This window comes from Crassostrea angulata, chromosome 5 (genome assembly GCF_025612915.1).
Source record: "Crassostrea angulata isolate pt1a10 chromosome 5, ASM2561291v2, whole genome shotgun sequence".
Taxonomy (NCBI): Eukaryota; Metazoa; Mollusca; class Bivalvia; order Ostreida; family Ostreidae; genus Magallana; species Magallana angulata.
Window position 1 is genome coordinate 53,114,312 of NC_069115.1, and position 19,823 is coordinate 53,134,134.

Here is a 19,823-nt window from a genome sequence, read left to right on the forward strand (position 1 = left end):
CTTCTTTTCTTTCGAAAGTTTTTTTTAAAGATCTGATACAATGACAGGTCTGCTCATTTTGATAACTTTGATAGGAGGTCTTTGTTCTGTGAGTGTAGTTTGCACATTGACACATTTCGATAACAAAGTGGAGGTCAACTGCTCTGAAACAAATTGCACATGGACATATTTCGATAACGAAGTGAAGGTCGACTGCTCTGGAAGAAATTTGACCAGTGTACCAAGGTTTAACGACAGTGTCACTTATTTAGACTTGAGTCACAACAAAATCCTTTCCATTCCACCAGTGAAACCTTTCCCTACTGATATAAAACATCTTGACATTTCGTGGAATAACATTAAGAAATTGAAAGGTAAGTCCTTTGGATTTTTACCGAAGTTGACATACCTGGATTTATCATATTGCAACTTACGCGACGTTGACAAAGGAGTCTTTGGAGAGCTGGATAATCTACAATACCTTAATATTTCATACAACAGAGAATTAGGATTTGCATCTTTGCCTAATATTACATTTAACCTAAACAAAACAAAGATTTTATCATTAAACTTGAATGGAATCAACTGTGCGACTGGCGTTGGCACTGCTATTTCCAAAAATCAATTAGAAAACATTCGAACAACCAATCTAACAGAATTATTTCTAGCAAGCAACAGATTGGAGCTATTTGAAAACGGAGTGATTTATCACTTACCAAAAACTATCACTGCATTTTCTATAGCAGCAAATAAACTGACTGTTGGGGAATATCTTATCGAAATGCACACAATGTCAAACGTCAGAGTTATGAATTTGAGTTATCAACTGCACCCACAAGCAAAATATCCTTCCTCGGTACTAGATAATTGCAAAGAAAAGGTTAATAAAGAAACTGAGAATCTGTTTGATAATTTCGATACCAAAGTATTTTTTAAAGGTATAAATTTGAGTATACCTTTACCCCCAAAACTAGAAACATTGTATTACCAATCGAGCAGACTTCTAATAAAAAATCCAAGCTTTTCTATTTTAGCGCCGAGTCTTCGGCATATTTATCTACAGGATAATTTTATTATGTCTAGCAGTGGTCAAATACGATTCATAAACAACACCGTTACTGTATGTGATGTTTCAAACAATATGTTTTCCCATATTCCAGTAAATAACGGACGTCATGTGAAATACTTGAATATTTCAAACAATAGGTTCGATAACAATTTTATTTCAGAAAAACGTGGCGAAATATTTGAAACACTTATTAGTCTAGAAGTAATAGATATGTCGTTCAATAACATTTTCTCGCTGCCAAAGCTATTGTTTAAAAACTCAAGGAAATTGATGTATGTGAACGTCAGTAACAACAGGTTGTCCGATTGGTTAGTGGATGTGAGTGAAATGCCTGATCTAAGATCGATAGATCTGTCCGACAACAAATTTACAACACTAGGTGTCAGTGCCCGCAAACAGTTTGAAAAGGCATTCGAACGCTCTAATCTGACCATCAATTTGATTGGAAATGGGTTAGCTTGCACCTGTGACAACCAAGAATTTTTACGTTGGTTACAAGAACACAGAAAACATTTAATAAGCTTTGAAAACTTTACATGTACTACAAAGGATACGTCTTTTGATTTCAAAAGCCTAGGATCTTCTTTAATCATCTTAAGAAAACATTGTGCGTCGTATTTAGGTTTGTACATTGGTTGTGCAGTAACTCTTGCAGTGTTTTCCAGTTTTATCATAGGCGTAGTGCTTGTGAAAAACAAATGGAAAATACGTTATTTGATTTACAAATCTAGACAAAGGTTTGGATTTGTTATTCCATTCAATAAACATTTGCCAACCAGCATGCATTATGAGTATGATGCCTTTCTTTCCTACAGTGGACGCGAATTGATGTTTGTTCTCAAAGAAGTTATACCTCGGCTCGAAGTAAGCAAAAACATAAGACTCCTAATAAGAGACCGGGATTATTTGCCTGGCATTCCAAAGGTTGACAGCATTATGAGCAGTCTACAAGAAAGCAAACGGGCCATTTGCATTGTGTCCAAGAAGTATTTGGCCTCTAAATGGCGTGACTATGAACTAAACATGGCGAAAGTAGAAGGCATTCAAGATCGTGGATCTCTTGATTATGTCATTCTTATACTGTTACCAGAGGTGTATAATGGTGATCTTCCAAGTAAAATCATGGACCTGATTCGGAAAGACCGCTATATTGAGTATCCAATGGAATCGTGCGCTTATGATGATTTCTGGGATCGGCTAATCAGAATGATTGAATAGTGATAACGATAAAAAGGTAGAGACGAAGATACTTTACTTCAGACTAAATTAAAGATTGCAATTACGTTACATCTAAACGGATACTAAATTTTAATTAGTGGTTTAATGTTAAGGTTTTTTTCGTTACATGCTTTGTGCTTAACTGTATTTAATTTACTTTCTTTTGTGTTTTTACGCATGCTTATTCCAAATTATCTACATGTGCTTGTACATATGTTTGATAGAAAGTTATAAAACGAGTATATTTTACTCAATTTAACAACATATACAGTAGTGAATACTGGATTTTATGATTTCACAAACACACGGAACGAGTCACATACACTTCCATCTCTAATGCTTATTCATAATAAAGAGTGCTGAAGGCGGGGGGAAAACTTATTGATAGTTTAAAGACTGACATTCTAAAAGATTGAAATCCCCAGGTACAGAACATGAAAGCAATTTTAAGTAATATAAGTGACTGTGACAATTTCTATTGTTCCATTTATCTACTTCAATAGAGCTGGTTGGTCGTGACCATTTTCTGACTAAATTTACCGCCTTTATACAAAGAGCTTTGTATAAAAATGTATGAAAATGTTCCAAACCAAATCTAAAGCTTAAACATTTTCATTTGTATTTCTTTACTAAAACAAAGTTCATGGCCAAATATATCATAATCAAACATTAAGACAGATATGATTGGTTATTTGTAATTTGTGGACCACCCAGCCTGCTTTTATTATAAGCCTTTGATTTAGCCCACTGCACCATATTCTACTCGAAGGGAAATAACTGTGTAGTTTGAATGTAAAATATCATAATATTCTAATGACAAAGTATATGAGATGAGATTGATGAGAAAATAGAACTACGAACTTCAAACAAATAAATGAATAGATTCTGCAAACAAAGTTTTAAATGATTATATGACATACGTACACTTAATGTGCTTGACTTTAGTTTTTATTGTGCATGCTTTTGCAAATTTTTAATAAAAGATGTGTGTTACAACCTTTACGAAAATATACAATAAACACAATAATTACAATAAACAAAATACAGATAAAATTTCTCCATGTTTTGTTTATTGTAATTTGGCTGGTGAATGTTTCCATTTTTCTTTCAAAGGCAGCTTACATGTACATTCAAATTTCGGTAAACTCTACGCTGTTCAATTTTCTTTTTTGATATATTTTTGTTATTTTTAAAAGCAGCTTGGAATGATTCAATAGCATTTAAAAGATCGAGTCGATCGTTGGACGTTTTTTCCACCCGGAAGGACAGCATATTATCTTCCTTGGAACATAGGGGATCCTAATTCAGTGTTATCTTGGCATATCGAATTACTTGTAGATATATAGGATGGTGAAAACTAAATATCAACCATTATACCGTACCGTCAACGCGGATCCCGTATTTTCCGCGCACCCCCGCGGTCCAAATTGCAACGCGGTTTAAACACCTGTCTTAGGTAAAAACCGCGTGCCCCCGCGGGTCATTCACCCATAATGACAACACCCCCGCGGTTTGAACAATCGATTACAGGTGTTAAAAAATATCGAAAAGGAACACGAGTTATCTCCCTCGATTAAAAATATATAACATGCATTAAACATAAATGTAAGTTAACAAATGCATAAAGATAATCATGATCCTTTTATAGAAAATCACATATTTTGAAGGTAAATATTTTTTTTAATATTTGCTGTTTATTTGGTAATACTGGGGTAATATTTGAATTCTAATTATTTAAAGCCGTTATCTGTACAATCCAAGGTGAAATGAGCCATGCCCGCAGGTGGTTGAAAAATCATGCTTTACTAACCTATTGATATATCGATATACGATTAAATTAAATTTTAAAATCTAACAAAAAAAATGTAAAATTAATAAGACTTATTTACTTAAATTAAATATTTTACTTTATAAATATTCAGGTATGAATATTTTTTTTTCAATATCATTTTATCTTTTTATCCTATGAAACCATTAAAAATTCATTCAAATTTTATAAGTGGCTTAATCACTCATATTACGGAAAACACGACTTTATAATTGCTGTAACAAGCGTCATTGTTTTGATAAAAAATTTATAATTTGTTCGGAAATTAAATTGATTTCAACCAGCTCAGTAAAAACCCGACCAAAGACGACCGACAGGCTTTTAAACGACAACGTCAAGGATCAACCCCCGACCGAATTGGATAGGGAGACGCAGGAGAACAACTCTCGCGAACAAAAAGCTACACATCTCTGAAATTTCTCTCGCTTAACGTATGCGGTGTCAAACAAAGACTAAATTACCCCGAATTTTGCGACTTGTTCTCGGATGTTCACAATCCAATTTCTTTCTCATTTACCATTTGTATTAATGACGCTAAAAATAGCATTCCAGTTAAAAACCAACCAAGCGTGAAACTCTGGTGTGCGGACAAAGCAGACGATTTTCGCAATAATATTCAGATGTCAGCGGTGTGTGAAATTGAAAATGAACTTAACGTTCTTTCCTCTTGTATCGATAATATTTGTAAAGAGAACATTTCCAAAATAGCAAAAGATATATGCACTGTATTTGTCAACACAGACAGAGAAACGTTAGGCATGAGTAAACACGTAGATAATTTTAGTAACGAAAAAAGTAGTAAGCCGTGGTTTAATCGGGTTTGTAGAACAGCAAGAAGGAAATATCATTTAGCAAAACGACTATATAATAGAAATAATTCAACAGATAATAAAGAAAATCTGAAGGTACTAAGTAAGCAATACAAGAGAACAATGGATGGTTTTATCAAAGATTATAAGAAAAACATTACTAAGAAACTTGTCAACTTGCGTTCTACTAACCCGAAAGACTACTGGAAAATTTTACATGGTTCAAGACGGGATGAAAAATGTGCTGTTAGCATTGACGATATGTTTCAACTTTTAAAGGATATGAATGAAGGGTGTGAGAACGGTGAATCTAATATTGATATCACTGATTTTATTGCTACATGTATATGTATGTTTGACGATATTCCTAACGGTGGAATTTCAGATGAAGAAATTGGCTTTGAGAAGTATCTTGATATTTTACCTGTGAAACTAAGAAAAAAATCATTAAATTTCGTACATCAAACCATCGTTTTCCTGTAGAGACAGACAGATGGTATAACATTCCTTTGAATGAGAGGTTATGTCTTTTGTGTAATAAAGGTCTTATTGGAGATGAATTTCATTATATTTTAGAATGTTCAACACTAGAAGAAATAAGGAAAAAATACATATTAAACACAAAATATTGGAAAAGACCAAATTTTTTCAAGTTTTCTGAACTCATGACTAATTGCAATTGTAAATCGCTTAGAAAATTATGTGTGTTTATTTCAAAAATGTTTGATGCTGTCTGCTCCTCTTAGTTGTTTTCCTATTATGATTCTTTATACTAAAATCTGACATAAGTAGTGATTTTATAGTCTGTTCTTTTTTATTTATATTTTTTCCCTGTATGAAAATGTACCTGTTTGTCTGTACCTCTGACGATTTGTATTTGTATGTATTATATATATGTTCCTCTTGTACCAAATTATTTGGTTTGAGCAAATAAACTGAACTTGTAGACCGACTAGTTGTAGCCTTATGAAAACATGTTCAAAGGAATATCAGTTCTCCTAATTAAAACACAAAGGAAAAAGGTATTCATAATTAAAATTGTATGATTCTTCACATCGCGCGGGTTTTATTCTGTTTTAAACTAAGTGTTGCCCTGAAATGATATATACACGTTTATTCTGTGATTTTCATAAAACAATGGCTAGGCGTTCTGGTGTGCGTGAAGATAGACATTTCTTTACAAGAAATGGAATGAGGTTGTTACATCACAAAACAACATGGGAAGTTGTACATGTTATTAAATGCATACATCTCGAGTTACTTTTAAAAAATTCAAATGCCAACTATTTTTGTACACATTTCCTACATTGTGTATATTAATTATAAGTCGCGATCATTTCCTGTGTATAGTGATTAACAAACCTAGGGTAGAAAACGACATGCTCTAGGGGTTTCCACACCTATTAAAGACAAAAGAAAATCTCTAAATTGCGTATGGCTTCGTCTAACCGTACATTATGGTGGCATATTTCTGCCACCCACATTATTTTTGGTCAACATAGTATACCACGTAAAGTCAAAATAACTATCTCATAAAGTCGTGATAGATTTCTAGTTTCTTAAACGAAACCGACTTTTTGTTGGGATAGCTATCTCGATAATTTATCTTGTATCTTGAATAAAACTCATGTACTTTGCAAATACTGCCATTCACAAAACAAGATAAGTTATGAATAGATATTTGATAAAAGAATATTGGAACTAATTACCAAGGACTCCTTTATTCTGCATCGAGGAATATTAATGAAAATTATCAGGCTGTCTTCAAAATATATATTAAATATGCTGATATTCATTTTCCCTATTATTAAACACTGTACGTCATTTTATTATATTTATAAAATTGAACTGTCTTTAATACTTAAAACTACATGAAATTGAAAGTGTTGTGCTAAGAATTAAAATAAACATGTTTTTACCTTCCGTATATGGTTATACATGTATTGTTTGTATTTCTACTTTAACCTAATATTTTTGTTTTGTTTTCCTTGCTGATTAAAACATATTAAAAATAATTTTCTAAAAACTGTTTTTTAAAAGTATTATAATCTTTAATTGTATGAGTTAATCTAATTAACATGTAATTCAGTATCAACCTTGCGTCATTAGTCTTTTATTCAAGGTGCATAAAAAGCTCTATAGTCAGCATATTTATATACTCATGTTAACTACCGATTCATATATGAATTTTGCAACTGAAGATCAACTAAAAGATAACTGACCAGACACCAATTGACGGGCAATTCGGTATATTTCATTTTGACTACGCACAAATGCCTTTCTAGAAACGTAAGGGAATATTGAATAATGAGTTCCAAAATACGTTTATACAATTGTTATACATGTATCATCTCGTTTTGTGGATGGCAGCATTTGCAAATCCAACAAATTTTAGTCAAGATGCAATATAAATTATCTCATAGTTATCACAACAAAATATGATAGCTTATGTAGACTAGACAAAATAGAAGTCGGAGTTTGTTGAGAAACAAGATAGTTATCTCGACTTGACGTGATATGTTATGTTGACTAAAACTACGTGGATGGCAGAAATATGCCACCATAGTACATCTATCTTACAGAGGAGACTTTTTGATTGAGTGTCGCCAATCTTGATTTTATCTACGATCTTTATGTGTGTGTGAGAGAGAGAGAGAGGAGAGAGAGAGAGAAAGGGTAATACTCTTTACCCCCCCCCCCCAACGACGCCATTGCATTCAATTGAAATATACTAATATAAAAATTTGTATTCACCTGTCAATCAAATCAGCCCGTGAGCTGCACCACGTGCTCCTTCCTTGATTAAGGAAAACACTTTCGTTCTATTTTTTTAGGTAAAGGAAAAAGAGAGTTGATGTGGCTGCAGAAGAAAAGTTCAGTTTGGAGAGTATTTAAGGAATTTTATCAGAATTCAAGGAAGTAAGTACCATGCGTTTGATGTGAGATTTTAAAAGATTAGTGCGATTGTTTCTCGACTTTTTGCAATACCGCTTTTGTCATAGGCAAAATCCCATCGTGAGCCCTGGACCGGTAAATGCCCGAGTAAAAATAAATAGAAGACTTCGAGAGAATAATGACGTATATCTCAACTATTTAAAGACCCATCAACTTGAAATTCAGCATGAGTGTATCTTGGACATTACTTTTAAGGAAAATACATGCATGTTGCAAGTGTTGTAAAAAATAATTGATTTATTAGGCTTTTGAAGCAAGCTGGTAGTTTTTTATCTGGGTCAGAGTTCGACTCCTTTCTTTATTTATGGTTACATTGAAATTTATGTTAAAACGGGCTTGGCCCCTGTGTTTGCAACATTGTGAATAACGTGACTCGGTTTTTTTTTCAAAATGTTAGACAATGTTTTCCCTTCTTTCATCTAATACTTTTTGTGTCAAGTTTTAGTCGGGACAGTTTGTAACTGAATCTACCATTTGCATGATGCATCGAATTTATCACGCAATATAGCAATCAACCATGTGTGTAAGTAAAACTATATCATATATATATTGAATGTGTGACAGATTGGTTTTTCCTACTAATTATCACATCACTGTTGAAGTTCGGTCAAGAAGGGAGTATGTTAACAACCTGGATCACTCTGACGCTCTTTTTAAGCATTGGCTATGCGGCAAATCGTGACGTAATGTCAAAGGTTAATTGTTCGACCTTGCTTAACAAGAAGCTGTTCCATCTTCATTCAAAACTGTTGAATGTGTCCAAGACAAATGTGGTTTTTCTTAAGGTACTTTACCTAGTATATTTTACCTTATTGTGTGTTTACGTTTATTTCGTCAAGCAATAGAAAACTACACATTTGTTGTAATTTCCCAGGAAAGCGTTTACCTTACCACGTTTCAAACAAGATGTTCCCATGAAAGATGTTTTACACGGACTTCTATGGAAAAGCATGGTATGATTAAGAGAATACTGTTAAATTCTAGATTAAATACGACTTTTCCAATAATCATATTTTTTAGAGCATGTTAATACTAATTTAATAAAAAAAAAAATGTTTCTAGAATTTTTAATGATTTTTAAGAATAGTTTTGAAATGCTATTTTGCGTAAGGTTTTGCAAAGAACTTGCAAAAGATAAATTAATAGAATTGGGTGAATACATGTAGAGACACAAAATTTATATTTTATAATATATTATATTATGAATTAGGGTGTTTTAAATTACAAAGCCAAAAACACCGGTAGAAACAAAAATATTAAAATCTATTTATATGAATAATATTTATTTCTGATTTATTAATATAAATTTTTGGATTTAATTAGTTCCAGGACCTAAAATTTGTCCAAATGGGTGGAAGTCGAGAAAGGGAAGCTGTTATCAAGTATTCACGGATAAAGTGAACTGGTTTCAAGCCCAGGTAATTGGGAATTATAATTTTCCAAAAGATGAATTACATAACATCAAATTTCGGTATCTCGAAATGGCGGGACTGAGTAAAAACTTCGAGATATCCGAGGGTTCGAGATATCGAAGTTGATGAAAGTTGGTCTTTACTGTTTCAAGACACGCAAATGCACATATTTTTTCTATAAATGTATACACACATGTATATAGTCATTTATGTAATCGTAATTCATAGTTTATAATAAAACACTTAAAGATTTCAATGTGTTTTATTTCATATGTAAAATAAATATAAAAACCTGAAATGTTCTTAAATTATCTAAATACTTTTTAAAAGAAGACTTGCGATCGTGTTTGTTTGTCAGCAATTCTTATAACCGGATATACATTACTCTAGAACAAAAATGTAAAACAAAAGTCAAGATTACTTATACCTTCTCGACTTCTGTTATAGCGTTGAATTCTGTTTTAATGGTAAGTACCTTTGCCAGATCATCTGTCTCCGGAATTAAGACTTGGTCCGTTGTTTAATTGTTTATCAGAGATGATGGTTACCGCGAATTAAGTCTCTAGTGTGGATTCATATTACTCAAGAAGTATTTACTTAATTTATTTCTCGATTTCTTTTTCACTTTTATTTGTTTAAAAAATAATCATTCCCAGTTATGTTTAATTATCGTGTCATCCGATGTCACTATGTGAGCATCGTCGATAACCTGGCTTGCGTAATTATGAAGAAAGGGGTTCAACAGTTTGGGGCTGTTAAGGCGTGAAAATCACAGGTGACCTCAGTAATAGCACGTGCTGTACGGATCTGTTCAGTAGGAAAATCGGCGTAAAAGAGAGACAGTGCACTGAAGGTGTGCAGTTACCGAGGCGGTTAATTGACTTGACCTCAAGATAACGCATGTCTTTTAGTGACTGGGACCATAAGTTTACTTCGAGGTTACCGGGGTTTTCGAGATTTCCGTGTTCCACATTCCAGGGTTTTTTAATAATCATTTTTATAGTAAAACTGGCCGGGACCACAGATATACCTCAAGATATCCGTGGTATTCGAGATATCGGTGTTCGAGATACCGAAGTTTGACTGTATACAATTTGTTTTAATCGATCTAGTCTAAACATTGATTTTTTTTAAATATACAATTTCCTTTCGGATGAATTGCCGAAGATATGAAAGCACCCTTGCTCACATTGAGGATGAGCTTGAAAATAAATGGTTAAAGAAACAATTTCCTGATATCAAAACAGGTAATATTAACACAAGCACAAAATCACAATAATAATACATGTAGGGTTATTATAGAGGAGCTAAAGATAAAATTTATATACTAGTATCTCAATGCTATATTAAAAGTCTTGTGTTCCTTTCCTCTCGGTGTCAAAACAATAGAAGGAAAGTGAATTAATCAATCTCCAATCTCCCATCTGTGGTATATTTCAAAATTGATAGTTAAAAACCCAAAATATTCAAATTGTTTTGATTCTGCCTCAGTCATTTTTAATTTCATTTATTTAAGTTATGGTTTTTTGGCATATCTTTTCTATATGTTTAAAACAACATTATGCAAATTATAAGACCAATGATATAGAATACCTTGAAATTTAAAACATTATATGCAAAGCAAGGATAATAGTTTTTGAATATATGGTTTAATTCATCTTCACCTCAGCAACATGGATAGATGTCGTTGATTTAGGAAAAGAAGGTAAATGGATGTCGTTTTCATCCGGAAAAACTGCTAATTATCTCCCTTGGTATGATAGCGAACCAAACAACTATGATTCATCGGAGCACTGTGCATTCATGTTCAATTCTGGCACAGAAAAATGGTATGATGGAAACTGTACAAGCAGCCTTAACTTCATGTGCAAGAAAATAAATAGTGTGTGAATTTTTCATTATTTATTTTCATTGAATTTCATATTATTACATATTTTTTAGAATAAATAAACAACAGGTTTATTCGTCTTTAATTTATATTCATCTTTCGGAGCTGCTTAAACATTGATTCTAATTATAGCTTTCAAGTGAAAAGCATCAAAAATCACTTCCAGCTCTAAGGGCAAGACGTTTGCGGAAAAAATCTGACCAGCTGTACATTGATCCTGTATATTTTGGCTTCAAAAATCAAAACCTTAATTCCCTGTAAACCACATATCGTTTTATATTTAAAGAAATAGTAAAATTATAATTAAACAACCGCTCATTATAAAGAAAAATAGAATATTCCTCTAACTGTACTTCATTCACAACAGGGTCATGTTTCACCAAAAGGTGTTCGCCTGTCATAACCTTACGCCTGGCGTAAATCCGGACCTAAGTTAAACATATGAACTAAGGACCGTTTCACTAAAAGGCGTAACTTTGCGCCCGACCTAAGTTAAGCCTAGCCAAAGGTTAGTCGTAACTTTTAACATAAAAGGATTGTTAATTTTGTTGCTGAGAATAACGTTGCTGTCCTTATGTTAAATTGTTCCTCTTTTCGTGTAAATTTAATTAAGTTGATATGAAATTAAGAAAACAGAGAATTTTGACAAATGGTATCATTCATGCATAGTAATATCCTTACAATGCTTTAAAAATTATTCATATCTGCATTTGCCTTATACAAGTTAAAATGACATATTTAAACAAACAATCGATTGTTTTCATTCAATTAATTTATTTGTTTTCAATAATGTTATTAAAGTTAGACTGAGTAATGAAAAATGCAGAAAACATATATGATGTACATGTAGTGCAAAGGTGTATTTGTATAAGTAATGTGTAGCATTTCATTTTTTTCCCAACTTCCACGAAAAATATGTGCGAACGGGATGTTTTGAAATTTTAAACTCACTTAATGAATTTAAAGGCTTACGTTTTTTTCACAATTTTACTTCATATTGGATGAGTGAAAAATGTCACACTGAGGTAGTTAAAGGCAAATCACAAATGTATATTTCATTATTGTTAAAATGTAAATACTTAAATATGATGTAAGCTCCAAATGTGTTTCAGACTTGTCAAAAGTCCTTGATTTTCTTTAAAATACCAGATAATGTATCTATCATACAACCAATGTAAAACTTTGGAATTGTTTTCGTAGATTACATACACGTTGTGTATTTTTATCTAAATTTATATGAAGCATTATTCAAAATACTTAATATACATGTATGTGCACTTGGGAAGTTTATGTTAAGTTCACCATACTTCGGACACATACATTTGCACCGTGAATGTAATAACCTTTGTTAAACATTTACAAAAAAATGTGCATGCACATTTGTGTTGTTCCATTTATTCCTGAATAAAAACCGATGAACTTTATCATTATCAAGACTTTGATACGATTCATAAACAATACCATTACATGAGATATTTCAAACAATATGTTTTCCCATAATCCAGTAAATAACGGACCTAATGTGAAATACTTGAATTTTTCAAACAACAGGTTCGATACAGAGTTTATGTCAGATATGGCGAAATATTTGAAACATGTACAGTCTAGAAGTTCAATAAGATATTCTCGCTATTAAAGCTGCAGTTTAAAAACTCATGGAAATTGGTGTACTTGAATGTCAGTAACAACAGCTTGTCTGATTGGTTAGTGGAGATGAATGAAATGTCTGATCTAAGATCGATAGATCTGTCTGACAACAAATTTACAACACTATATAAGTGTCAGTGCACGCAACCAGTTTGAAAACCAAGAATTTTTACTATGGTTACAAGAACACAGAATAAATTTAATCAGCTTTGAAAACTTCATTTGTTCTGCAAAGGATGCATCTTTTATTTAAAAATTCTGAGGTCTTCTCTAGCCATCTTGAGAAAACAATGCACCTCGTATTTAGGTTGTTAGATTGGTTTTGCAGTAACTATTGCAGTGTTTTCAAGTTTTATCATACGCGTAGTGCTTGTGAAAAATATACAAAGGTTTGGATTTGTTATTCCATTCAATAAACATTTGCCAACCAACACGCACTTAAAGTTGACAGTATCATGAGCAGTCTACAGGAAAACAAGGGCCATGTGCATTGTGCCCAAGAAGTATTTGGCCTCTAAATGGCGCAACTATGAACTAAACATGGCAAAATTAGAAGGCATCAAAGATCGTGGATCTCTTGATTACGTGGTTCTTGTACTATTACCAGAGGTGTATGATGGTGATCCTCCGAATAAAACCAATTACGCATGGATCTTATTCGGAAAGACCGCTATATTGGGTATCCAATGGAATCGTGCGTTCATTGTGATTTCTCGGATCGGCTAATCAGAATGATTGAATAGTGATAATGATTAAAATAATATATACTGTTATAAGAAATTGGGATGCTTTGGCGCTGTCTGGTTGATGTGTGAACGACTATATATTTTTTTATAGTGATCAGATAGATATAAATCATACAAGGACGAAGTAAGTTAAAAGTATTTCAATAAACCTGAACATCTGAACTTGTGTAAAAACATAAATAGCTGAAGTATTTCCAAGTGAAAGATACTTTAACTCTTATTAAATTATAGATGGTAATTACGTTACATCAAAACGGATGCTTAGATTGGTTGTTTTATGTAAGTGGTTTTTTTCCGGTACATGCTTTTTCATTTACTGTGATGTTTTATGTGTCTACGCATGCTCATCCAAAATTACCTCTTATATTCGCATGTACATATACATAAAAGAAAGTTATAAAACGAGTAAACATTACTCAATTTATAAAAAACAGTAGTTTTTTCATTTCTCGTACAAATACTAGGGAGGAGTTACACAGACTTCTGTCCCTAATCTTTGCTTATTATAAAGATAGCTGAACGCGGAAGTAAAACTTGTTGCTTGTTTTACCATAACAACTGTCATTTTTAAAAAAGATTGGTATCTGCGTATACAGAACGAATGTATATCAATTTTAAGTAGTACAAGTGACTATGACAAGTTCCATCATTCCATTCAACTACTTTAAGAGGGCTGGTTTGATCCATTTTCTGACTGTATTTACCACCGTACAAAAAAGAGCGTTGTATAAATACATAGAAAAATGTTACAAAATTGAATCTCAAACATTTTAATTTGTTTTTCTTTACTAACAACATATTTAACTACCAAATATATCATATTTAAAAATATAAGGCAGTTCTGATGGGCACAATGTTGACCATCCAACGTTCTTTATATGCCTTTGTATTACTGCACTATGTTTTACTCTATGAGAAATAACTGTGTAGTTTGAATGTGAAATACCACCATACTCTAATGACAAAGTAACGGAGATAAGAATGAGGAGGAAAAAGAACTATAAACTACTAATATAAAAATCAATATATAATGCAAATGAACTCTTAGATAATTTTGTGACATTAAATTTAAGTGTCTGACTTAAGTTTTCATTCTGTATACTTTTTGCGAATTTTAATCGAATAATGTGTTTACAACTGCAAAAAAATTCTTTTAATTCAAATTACGAAATTGAACACAATTAACATTTTCAAAAAAAAAAATCATGTTTTCCGACAAAATTTCCGTTGTTGGGTTGATGAGAGTTGCCATTTAAGGGAGATTAATAACACTAATTGCACAGGCTCATTTCAGTAACAAAAAATTTGAATGATTTTAAATTGTAAAAGCCTGTTCGATTGATTTTTGTGATGCTAAGAAGTAGCTTTAATTCAATAAATATGGTATTAGAAAAAGAGAATCGATGGAGGTTGTTTTATTACGGAGCGACAAAATATTATCTTCCTTGACAATTCGGTAATCGCAAGTCAGTTTTATCTTTGTATAATGAATAACGTGTAGATATATTGAATGATGAAAATGATTACAAATAAACTTGAGGGTGAGACATGTTTATAATAGGTATTTAGACTTCCGCGTTACAGATCAAGTGAGCACCTTTTTTTTAGAATTAGCTAAGAGATATGTACGCTTACATTGAGACCAAAGGAAATCACTTCTTAAAGGAAAGCAAGACATATTTTATTTTCATTCTTAGACCGTAATTAGACCCATTATATTCTCCCAGATAGAATAATGGTTGCTATTTAATTTTCAACACATCGACACGTAAATTAGTTTGCCAAGATAACACTGAATCTTTTTTTTGGTTCAAAATTTATAAGAATTTCATGATGGGTTTTTGTTAAAGCAACACATAAACAACATCAACAGATTTATATTATTGTCTGTATTATGTCTTTAGGCAATAATTTATCATCCTCGTTATTAATTTTTCTTTCGATATTTGACAAGATACATTTAAAAAGCATATAAATGTGCAGTGTTCTTTTACCTACATGTACCAGTGTCCATTGAGGTGGAATAACCCACCATCTAGAAAAGTCAATCAAAGTAATAGTAAATTATCTGATTATGAAAGATATAATGATAGCTTAACAATACATATGTAAAATAAGCGAAATATTTGCATTTTGGGGATAAAAAAAAATGAATTTCTAAAAATTTACTTCAGTAAGTAACAACAAAAGCCCCCTCTACGATACAAACTCAAAATCACAATGAATCACAAGTCCGACACTTTATCCACACGGCTTTGGAGTAAGTTACATGTTGCCGTCGATGGAATCGGTTTAATAAAAAGAAATGTCTTTTCGATTAGAGGTCAACCATTTTTGTGATGATGTGTTATTCCATCTTTCAGAAATCATTTTACATTTGTGATCTGTGACCGTGATATTTCAGGATTCTATAGCTAGTGTTCATCAACATTTCAGTTACAATTTCTAATTTACTATTTCACATTGTAAACAATTCCCAGATCATTCAAATTAGCTTTCTAAACGTATGTGACACAGTGCGGGGTTTTGTTTAAATTAAAACAAAAACGATTGATGAACGAAGGTTTACAGCTTACATTTGTGAGATACTGGGTTGGTCTTAATTGAATTTTCCAAGCTCAAGTAATTGAAAGCGACAATTTATCTGACAAAGTCCGATAACTCGTTCTAATCCTTTGCAGACAGTTTGAGAAAAAAATGGCCCTGATCAGCACTAGTACAAATTAAAGAGACTACTTTGCACCTTTCCTTTTCTCGTTCATTCCCCAAAAAAAGGACAAAGCAAACATTTCCAATAGAGCTAGAATCGGATGTAAATCGGGTGTAAATCTTAAAAAACCTGAACTGTTAGAAAATAAAAGCATGTTGATCAACCCCATTCATAGTTAGCAACGAAGAACACCTTGAATGAAAACTCAATGAAAAATGGAAGTAAAATAAGAGAAATTCCCATCTTTCGAATGCGAAGACATCAAACAAATAAATTTCTTTTATATCAATGATTATTTGAATTTGGCACTCGCTTTTAAAATTGCAAATTCTATTTTATGATATGCGTCAAGCCTTCTAATTTAAAATGTCCCAATAAATGTAGAATAGTTTATCCCTTCTATCATTAAAAGAAAAAAAGCTGTTTGTATACCGTATAATCTGTATGTATGTGGTTTTTAATATAAACAAATATTGATGACATTCACTGTCTCTGTGCAATATCCTGGATAACGTGACTGTGGTGTTTTTCAAAATGTTAGACAATGTTTTCCTCCTTTCATTTGATACGTTTTGTGTCAGGTTTCAGTCGGGACAGCTTGTAACTGAATGTACCATATGCATGATCCGTCGGAGTACTCACGCAATATTGCAATCAACCATGTTTGTAAGTAAATCTATATCATATATATTATATGACTGGTCAGATTTCTGTTTTTCTAATTATTATCATTACCTTTTTAAATTCGATCAAGAAGGGAGTATGTTGACAGTTTGGATGACTCTGACGCTCTATTTAAGCATTGGCTATGCAGCAAATCGTGACGTTAGGTTAAAGGTTAATTGTTCGACTTTGCTTAACAAGCAGCTGTTCCATCTTCATTCAAATCTGTGGAATGTGTCCAAGTCAAACGAGGTTTTTCTTAAGGTACTTAACCTTTTGTTTTTTCTTTATTATTTGCGTTGGTGTTTCTGATAGATTTAAAAAAGAAGAAATACACATTTGCTGAAATTGTACATAATTTCGTAGGAAAGCGTCTTCCTAACCACATTTGAAACAAGATGTTCTAATGAGAGGTGCTTAACACGGACTTCTATGGCAAAACATGGTATGCAACCGGTGTGTCATGCTTCTTTGCCCGAAAAAAACCCCATTTACTTATGAAAGATAATACGCAAAAATTATGAATTTAAAATATGTTTCATGTTCTTTCCAATTATTTAATACACAATTTTTTTATTCAGCTCCATTACCTAAATCTTGTCCAAAAGGGTGGACATCAAGAAAGAGTAGTTGTTATCGAGTATTCTACAAAAAAGTTAACTGGTTTCAGGCCCAGGTAATGGCAGATAAATTATTTAATAGGACTGAATGGTTGTGGTAATTTTTGGACTATATTAATCCAGACTCGTAACATCAGTGGGGTGGCTGCCCCCGGCCCCTCGCACTGTTTTCTTAAAAGAAACATTATTTTTAAAATTACATATAAAAAAATCTAATTTTGCCGGAGTTGGTCCCCACTTTTTAGATCTAAACAAACAATATCCAAGAATTTACGCAAGATCTGATAGGTAATGGATGGACCATCCAGCCTCTTTTATAAACAATATGATATATGCATTTTATTATATTTGATTTTTTCTACGATTTTACCTATAATTGACTAAATATACGTATGCTTTTCTTTAAGATGAATTGCCGAAAATCTGATAGCACCCTTGCTCACATTGAGGATGACCTTGAAAACCAATGGTTAAGAAAACAATATCCTGATATCAAAACAGGTAATTCTAGTCAAACCATTAAATCACAGGATATAGAGAGTCTTGAAGTATTTAAGTGTGTTTGTATTTATAGCTCTGTTTGTTTTTTCTCCTTTATGCCTGGGTTGAGAGAAATACACGATATGATGAAATAATTTAAAAAAAAATTCTTTTAAAACGTTATTGCTCTCTATTTAAGTGAAAGGAGAATAGTTACGTGTAATATCCATTTTTTATGTTATGCTTACGACCACCAGTGACATCGATTGGTATATTTCATATATGTAACATATTCAAATATGATGAGTTATAATTAATATACTACCCTATACCATATAAAATAATATCCATGGAAGTATCATGTAAAAATTATGATAGTTTCACTGAATCTAAAATATACATTTAAGAAACATGCATTGATGCCGTAGATTTAGGAAAAGAAGGTCAATGGATGTGGTTCTCATCCGGAAAAACCGCAACCTATCTCCCTTGGGCCAGTGGCGAACCAGACAATCATCGATCGATTGAACACTGTGCAGTTATCTTTAATAAAGGCCAAGAAAAATGGCATGACTCAAAATGTCATTACAGCTTTTACTTCCTTTGTGAGAAAAAAATAAATTAGTTTTCAAATTCTTTGTTCATCATTTAATGTAACTTTCAATTCCGGTATTTATGAACCAATACATGTAAAACATGTGACATTAATCTTGTAATACTAACATTTACAAATATGTTTCTTAGATGAAGCATTTGTAAAGCGAAAACTTTTTGTGTGCGCGTGTGAAATTTTTAATGACATGACAATGATTACCATAGGCGCTTATCTTTTGACGGATTCATTACTGTACTGAAGACATAAAAACACAGTTATGTATATATTTTAGACGAGTTGCTTTTCTTAAACCTTAATAGAAATAACAATTAGCAATGTTATTAAATTCACCGAAATATGAACTTGGTTGGTACGTGATCAAACTTTATCAGAATCTCTTTGGCATTCACGTGACCAACCAAGTTCATGGTGAAATTTAAGATTGCTCTTTATTTTCTAAATAAATAAATAGTAATGATTTTAATATCAGATGAATAATGATAATGCCTTACTTTTTTGCTTGTAACTGAAAAACTATGGCAGGACTCTAAGGAAAATACTAATCACTGGTAGTTGGGGCTTTTTTATAAGTACAATCCCCTATTATTACTTTGGTAACAGTCTACGCAACCTATCTAATATGTACATAATAATCAGTTTACGTGAAAGCTCCTCACCCACATTCTTAAATTATTGCCTACAACAGACGCAATAAGAGACAAACCTTTGCAACATATACTAACTAATTGGTTCATATGATGTTCTTACCAAATTAAGAAAATGCCTAATTCAGTTTGATATATTTCTTACAATGGCATATGCATGAGTTTGAACTTTGTTAATTCAGAGAAATAAACGCCCTATATAACGTTAATATAAATATGAACAAAATTTAAATTATTGGAAATTGTTAAAATTGAATAACACATTTGTTAGAATATTGTGCTCTGTATTCTAAAGCAAATATTAATGCGTGAACCGAAAATCATATATCAAATGTAAGTATTATTAAACACATAAGATCCAATAATTTTTTAAGTCGTTAAATTAAGGAACATTTACACGCCTACGGTCATTACAGTATTTTTTAAAATTGTTATTGTTTAGGCCTTTTTAAGTACTTACGTTTTCCGTTACCATGTTGCACAATTGTTTAAATTGTAAATAAATTGGGTTTTTTATTTCATAATGAACATTTTAAAAA

General features: G+C 32.0%; 3 protein-coding genes across 3 annotated transcripts; all 3 read left to right on the plus strand.

Annotated features, from left to right (window-relative positions):
• Positions 1 to 39: 39 nt before the first annotated feature.
• On the plus strand, positions 40 to 3,107 carry LOC128183967 (toll-like receptor 4). The gene has a single exon (XM_052853215.1). The coding sequence runs from the start codon at positions 41 to 43 to the stop codon at positions 2,264 to 2,266; it is 2,226 nt and encodes a 741-aa protein (XP_052709175.1). The 5' UTR covers position 40; the 3' UTR covers positions 2,267 to 3,107.
• Positions 3,108 to 8,465: 5,358 nt separating this feature from the next.
• On the plus strand, positions 8,466 to 11,213 carry LOC128183977 (C-type lectin mannose-binding isoform-like). Its single transcript, XM_052853225.1, has 5 exons — positions 8,466 to 8,643; positions 8,733 to 8,811; positions 9,182 to 9,275; positions 10,423 to 10,517; positions 10,940 to 11,213. Exons 1-5 carry the CDS (start codon positions 8,479 to 8,481, stop codon positions 11,158 to 11,160), a joined length of 654 nt encoding a protein of 217 aa, XP_052709185.1. The 5' UTR covers positions 8,466 to 8,478; the 3' UTR covers positions 11,161 to 11,213.
• Positions 11,214 to 16,993: 5,780 nt separating this feature from the next.
• LOC128183975 (galactose-specific lectin nattectin-like) lies at positions 16,994 to 18,649 on the plus strand. The gene is made up of 5 exons (XM_052853221.1): positions 16,994 to 17,188; positions 17,291 to 17,369; positions 17,506 to 17,600; positions 17,952 to 18,045; positions 18,432 to 18,649. The coding sequence occupies exons 1-5, from the start codon at positions 17,024 to 17,026 to the stop codon at positions 18,647 to 18,649; spliced, it is 651 nt and encodes a 216-aa protein (XP_052709181.1). The 5' UTR covers positions 16,994 to 17,023.
• Positions 18,650 to 19,823: the final 1,174 nt, after the last annotated feature.

What these genes read in the sequence shown, in the direction of transcription:
- LOC128183967 (XM_052853215.1), top strand. Translation starts at nt 41, where the DNA reads ATGACAGGTCTGCTCATTTTGATAACTTTGATAGGAGGTCTTTGTTCT.
- LOC128183977 (XM_052853225.1), top strand. Translation starts at nt 8,479, where the DNA reads ATGTTAACAACCTGGATCACTCTGACGCTCTTTTTAAGCATTGGCTAT. An exon ending in GACTTCTATGGAAAAGCATG is followed by an intron (nt 8,812 to 9,181) that starts GTATGATTAAGA and finishes GGATTTAATTAG; the next exon opens with TTCCAGGACCTAAAATTTGT. An exon ending in GTGAACTGGTTTCAAGCCCA is followed by an intron (nt 9,276 to 10,422) that starts GGTAATTGGGAA and finishes AATTTCCTTTCG; the next exon opens with GATGAATTGCCGAAGATATG.
- LOC128183975 (XM_052853221.1), top strand. Translation starts at nt 17,024, where the DNA reads ATGTTGACAGTTTGGATGACTCTGACGCTCTATTTAAGCATTGGCTAT. An exon ending in CAAACGAGGTTTTTCTTAAG is followed by an intron (nt 17,189 to 17,290) that starts GTACTTAACCTT and finishes ATAATTTCGTAG; the next exon opens with GAAAGCGTCTTCCTAACCAC. An exon ending in ATATCCTGATATCAAAACAG is followed by an intron (nt 18,046 to 18,431) that starts GTAATTCTAGTC and finishes TATACATTTAAG; the next exon opens with AAACATGCATTGATGCCGTA.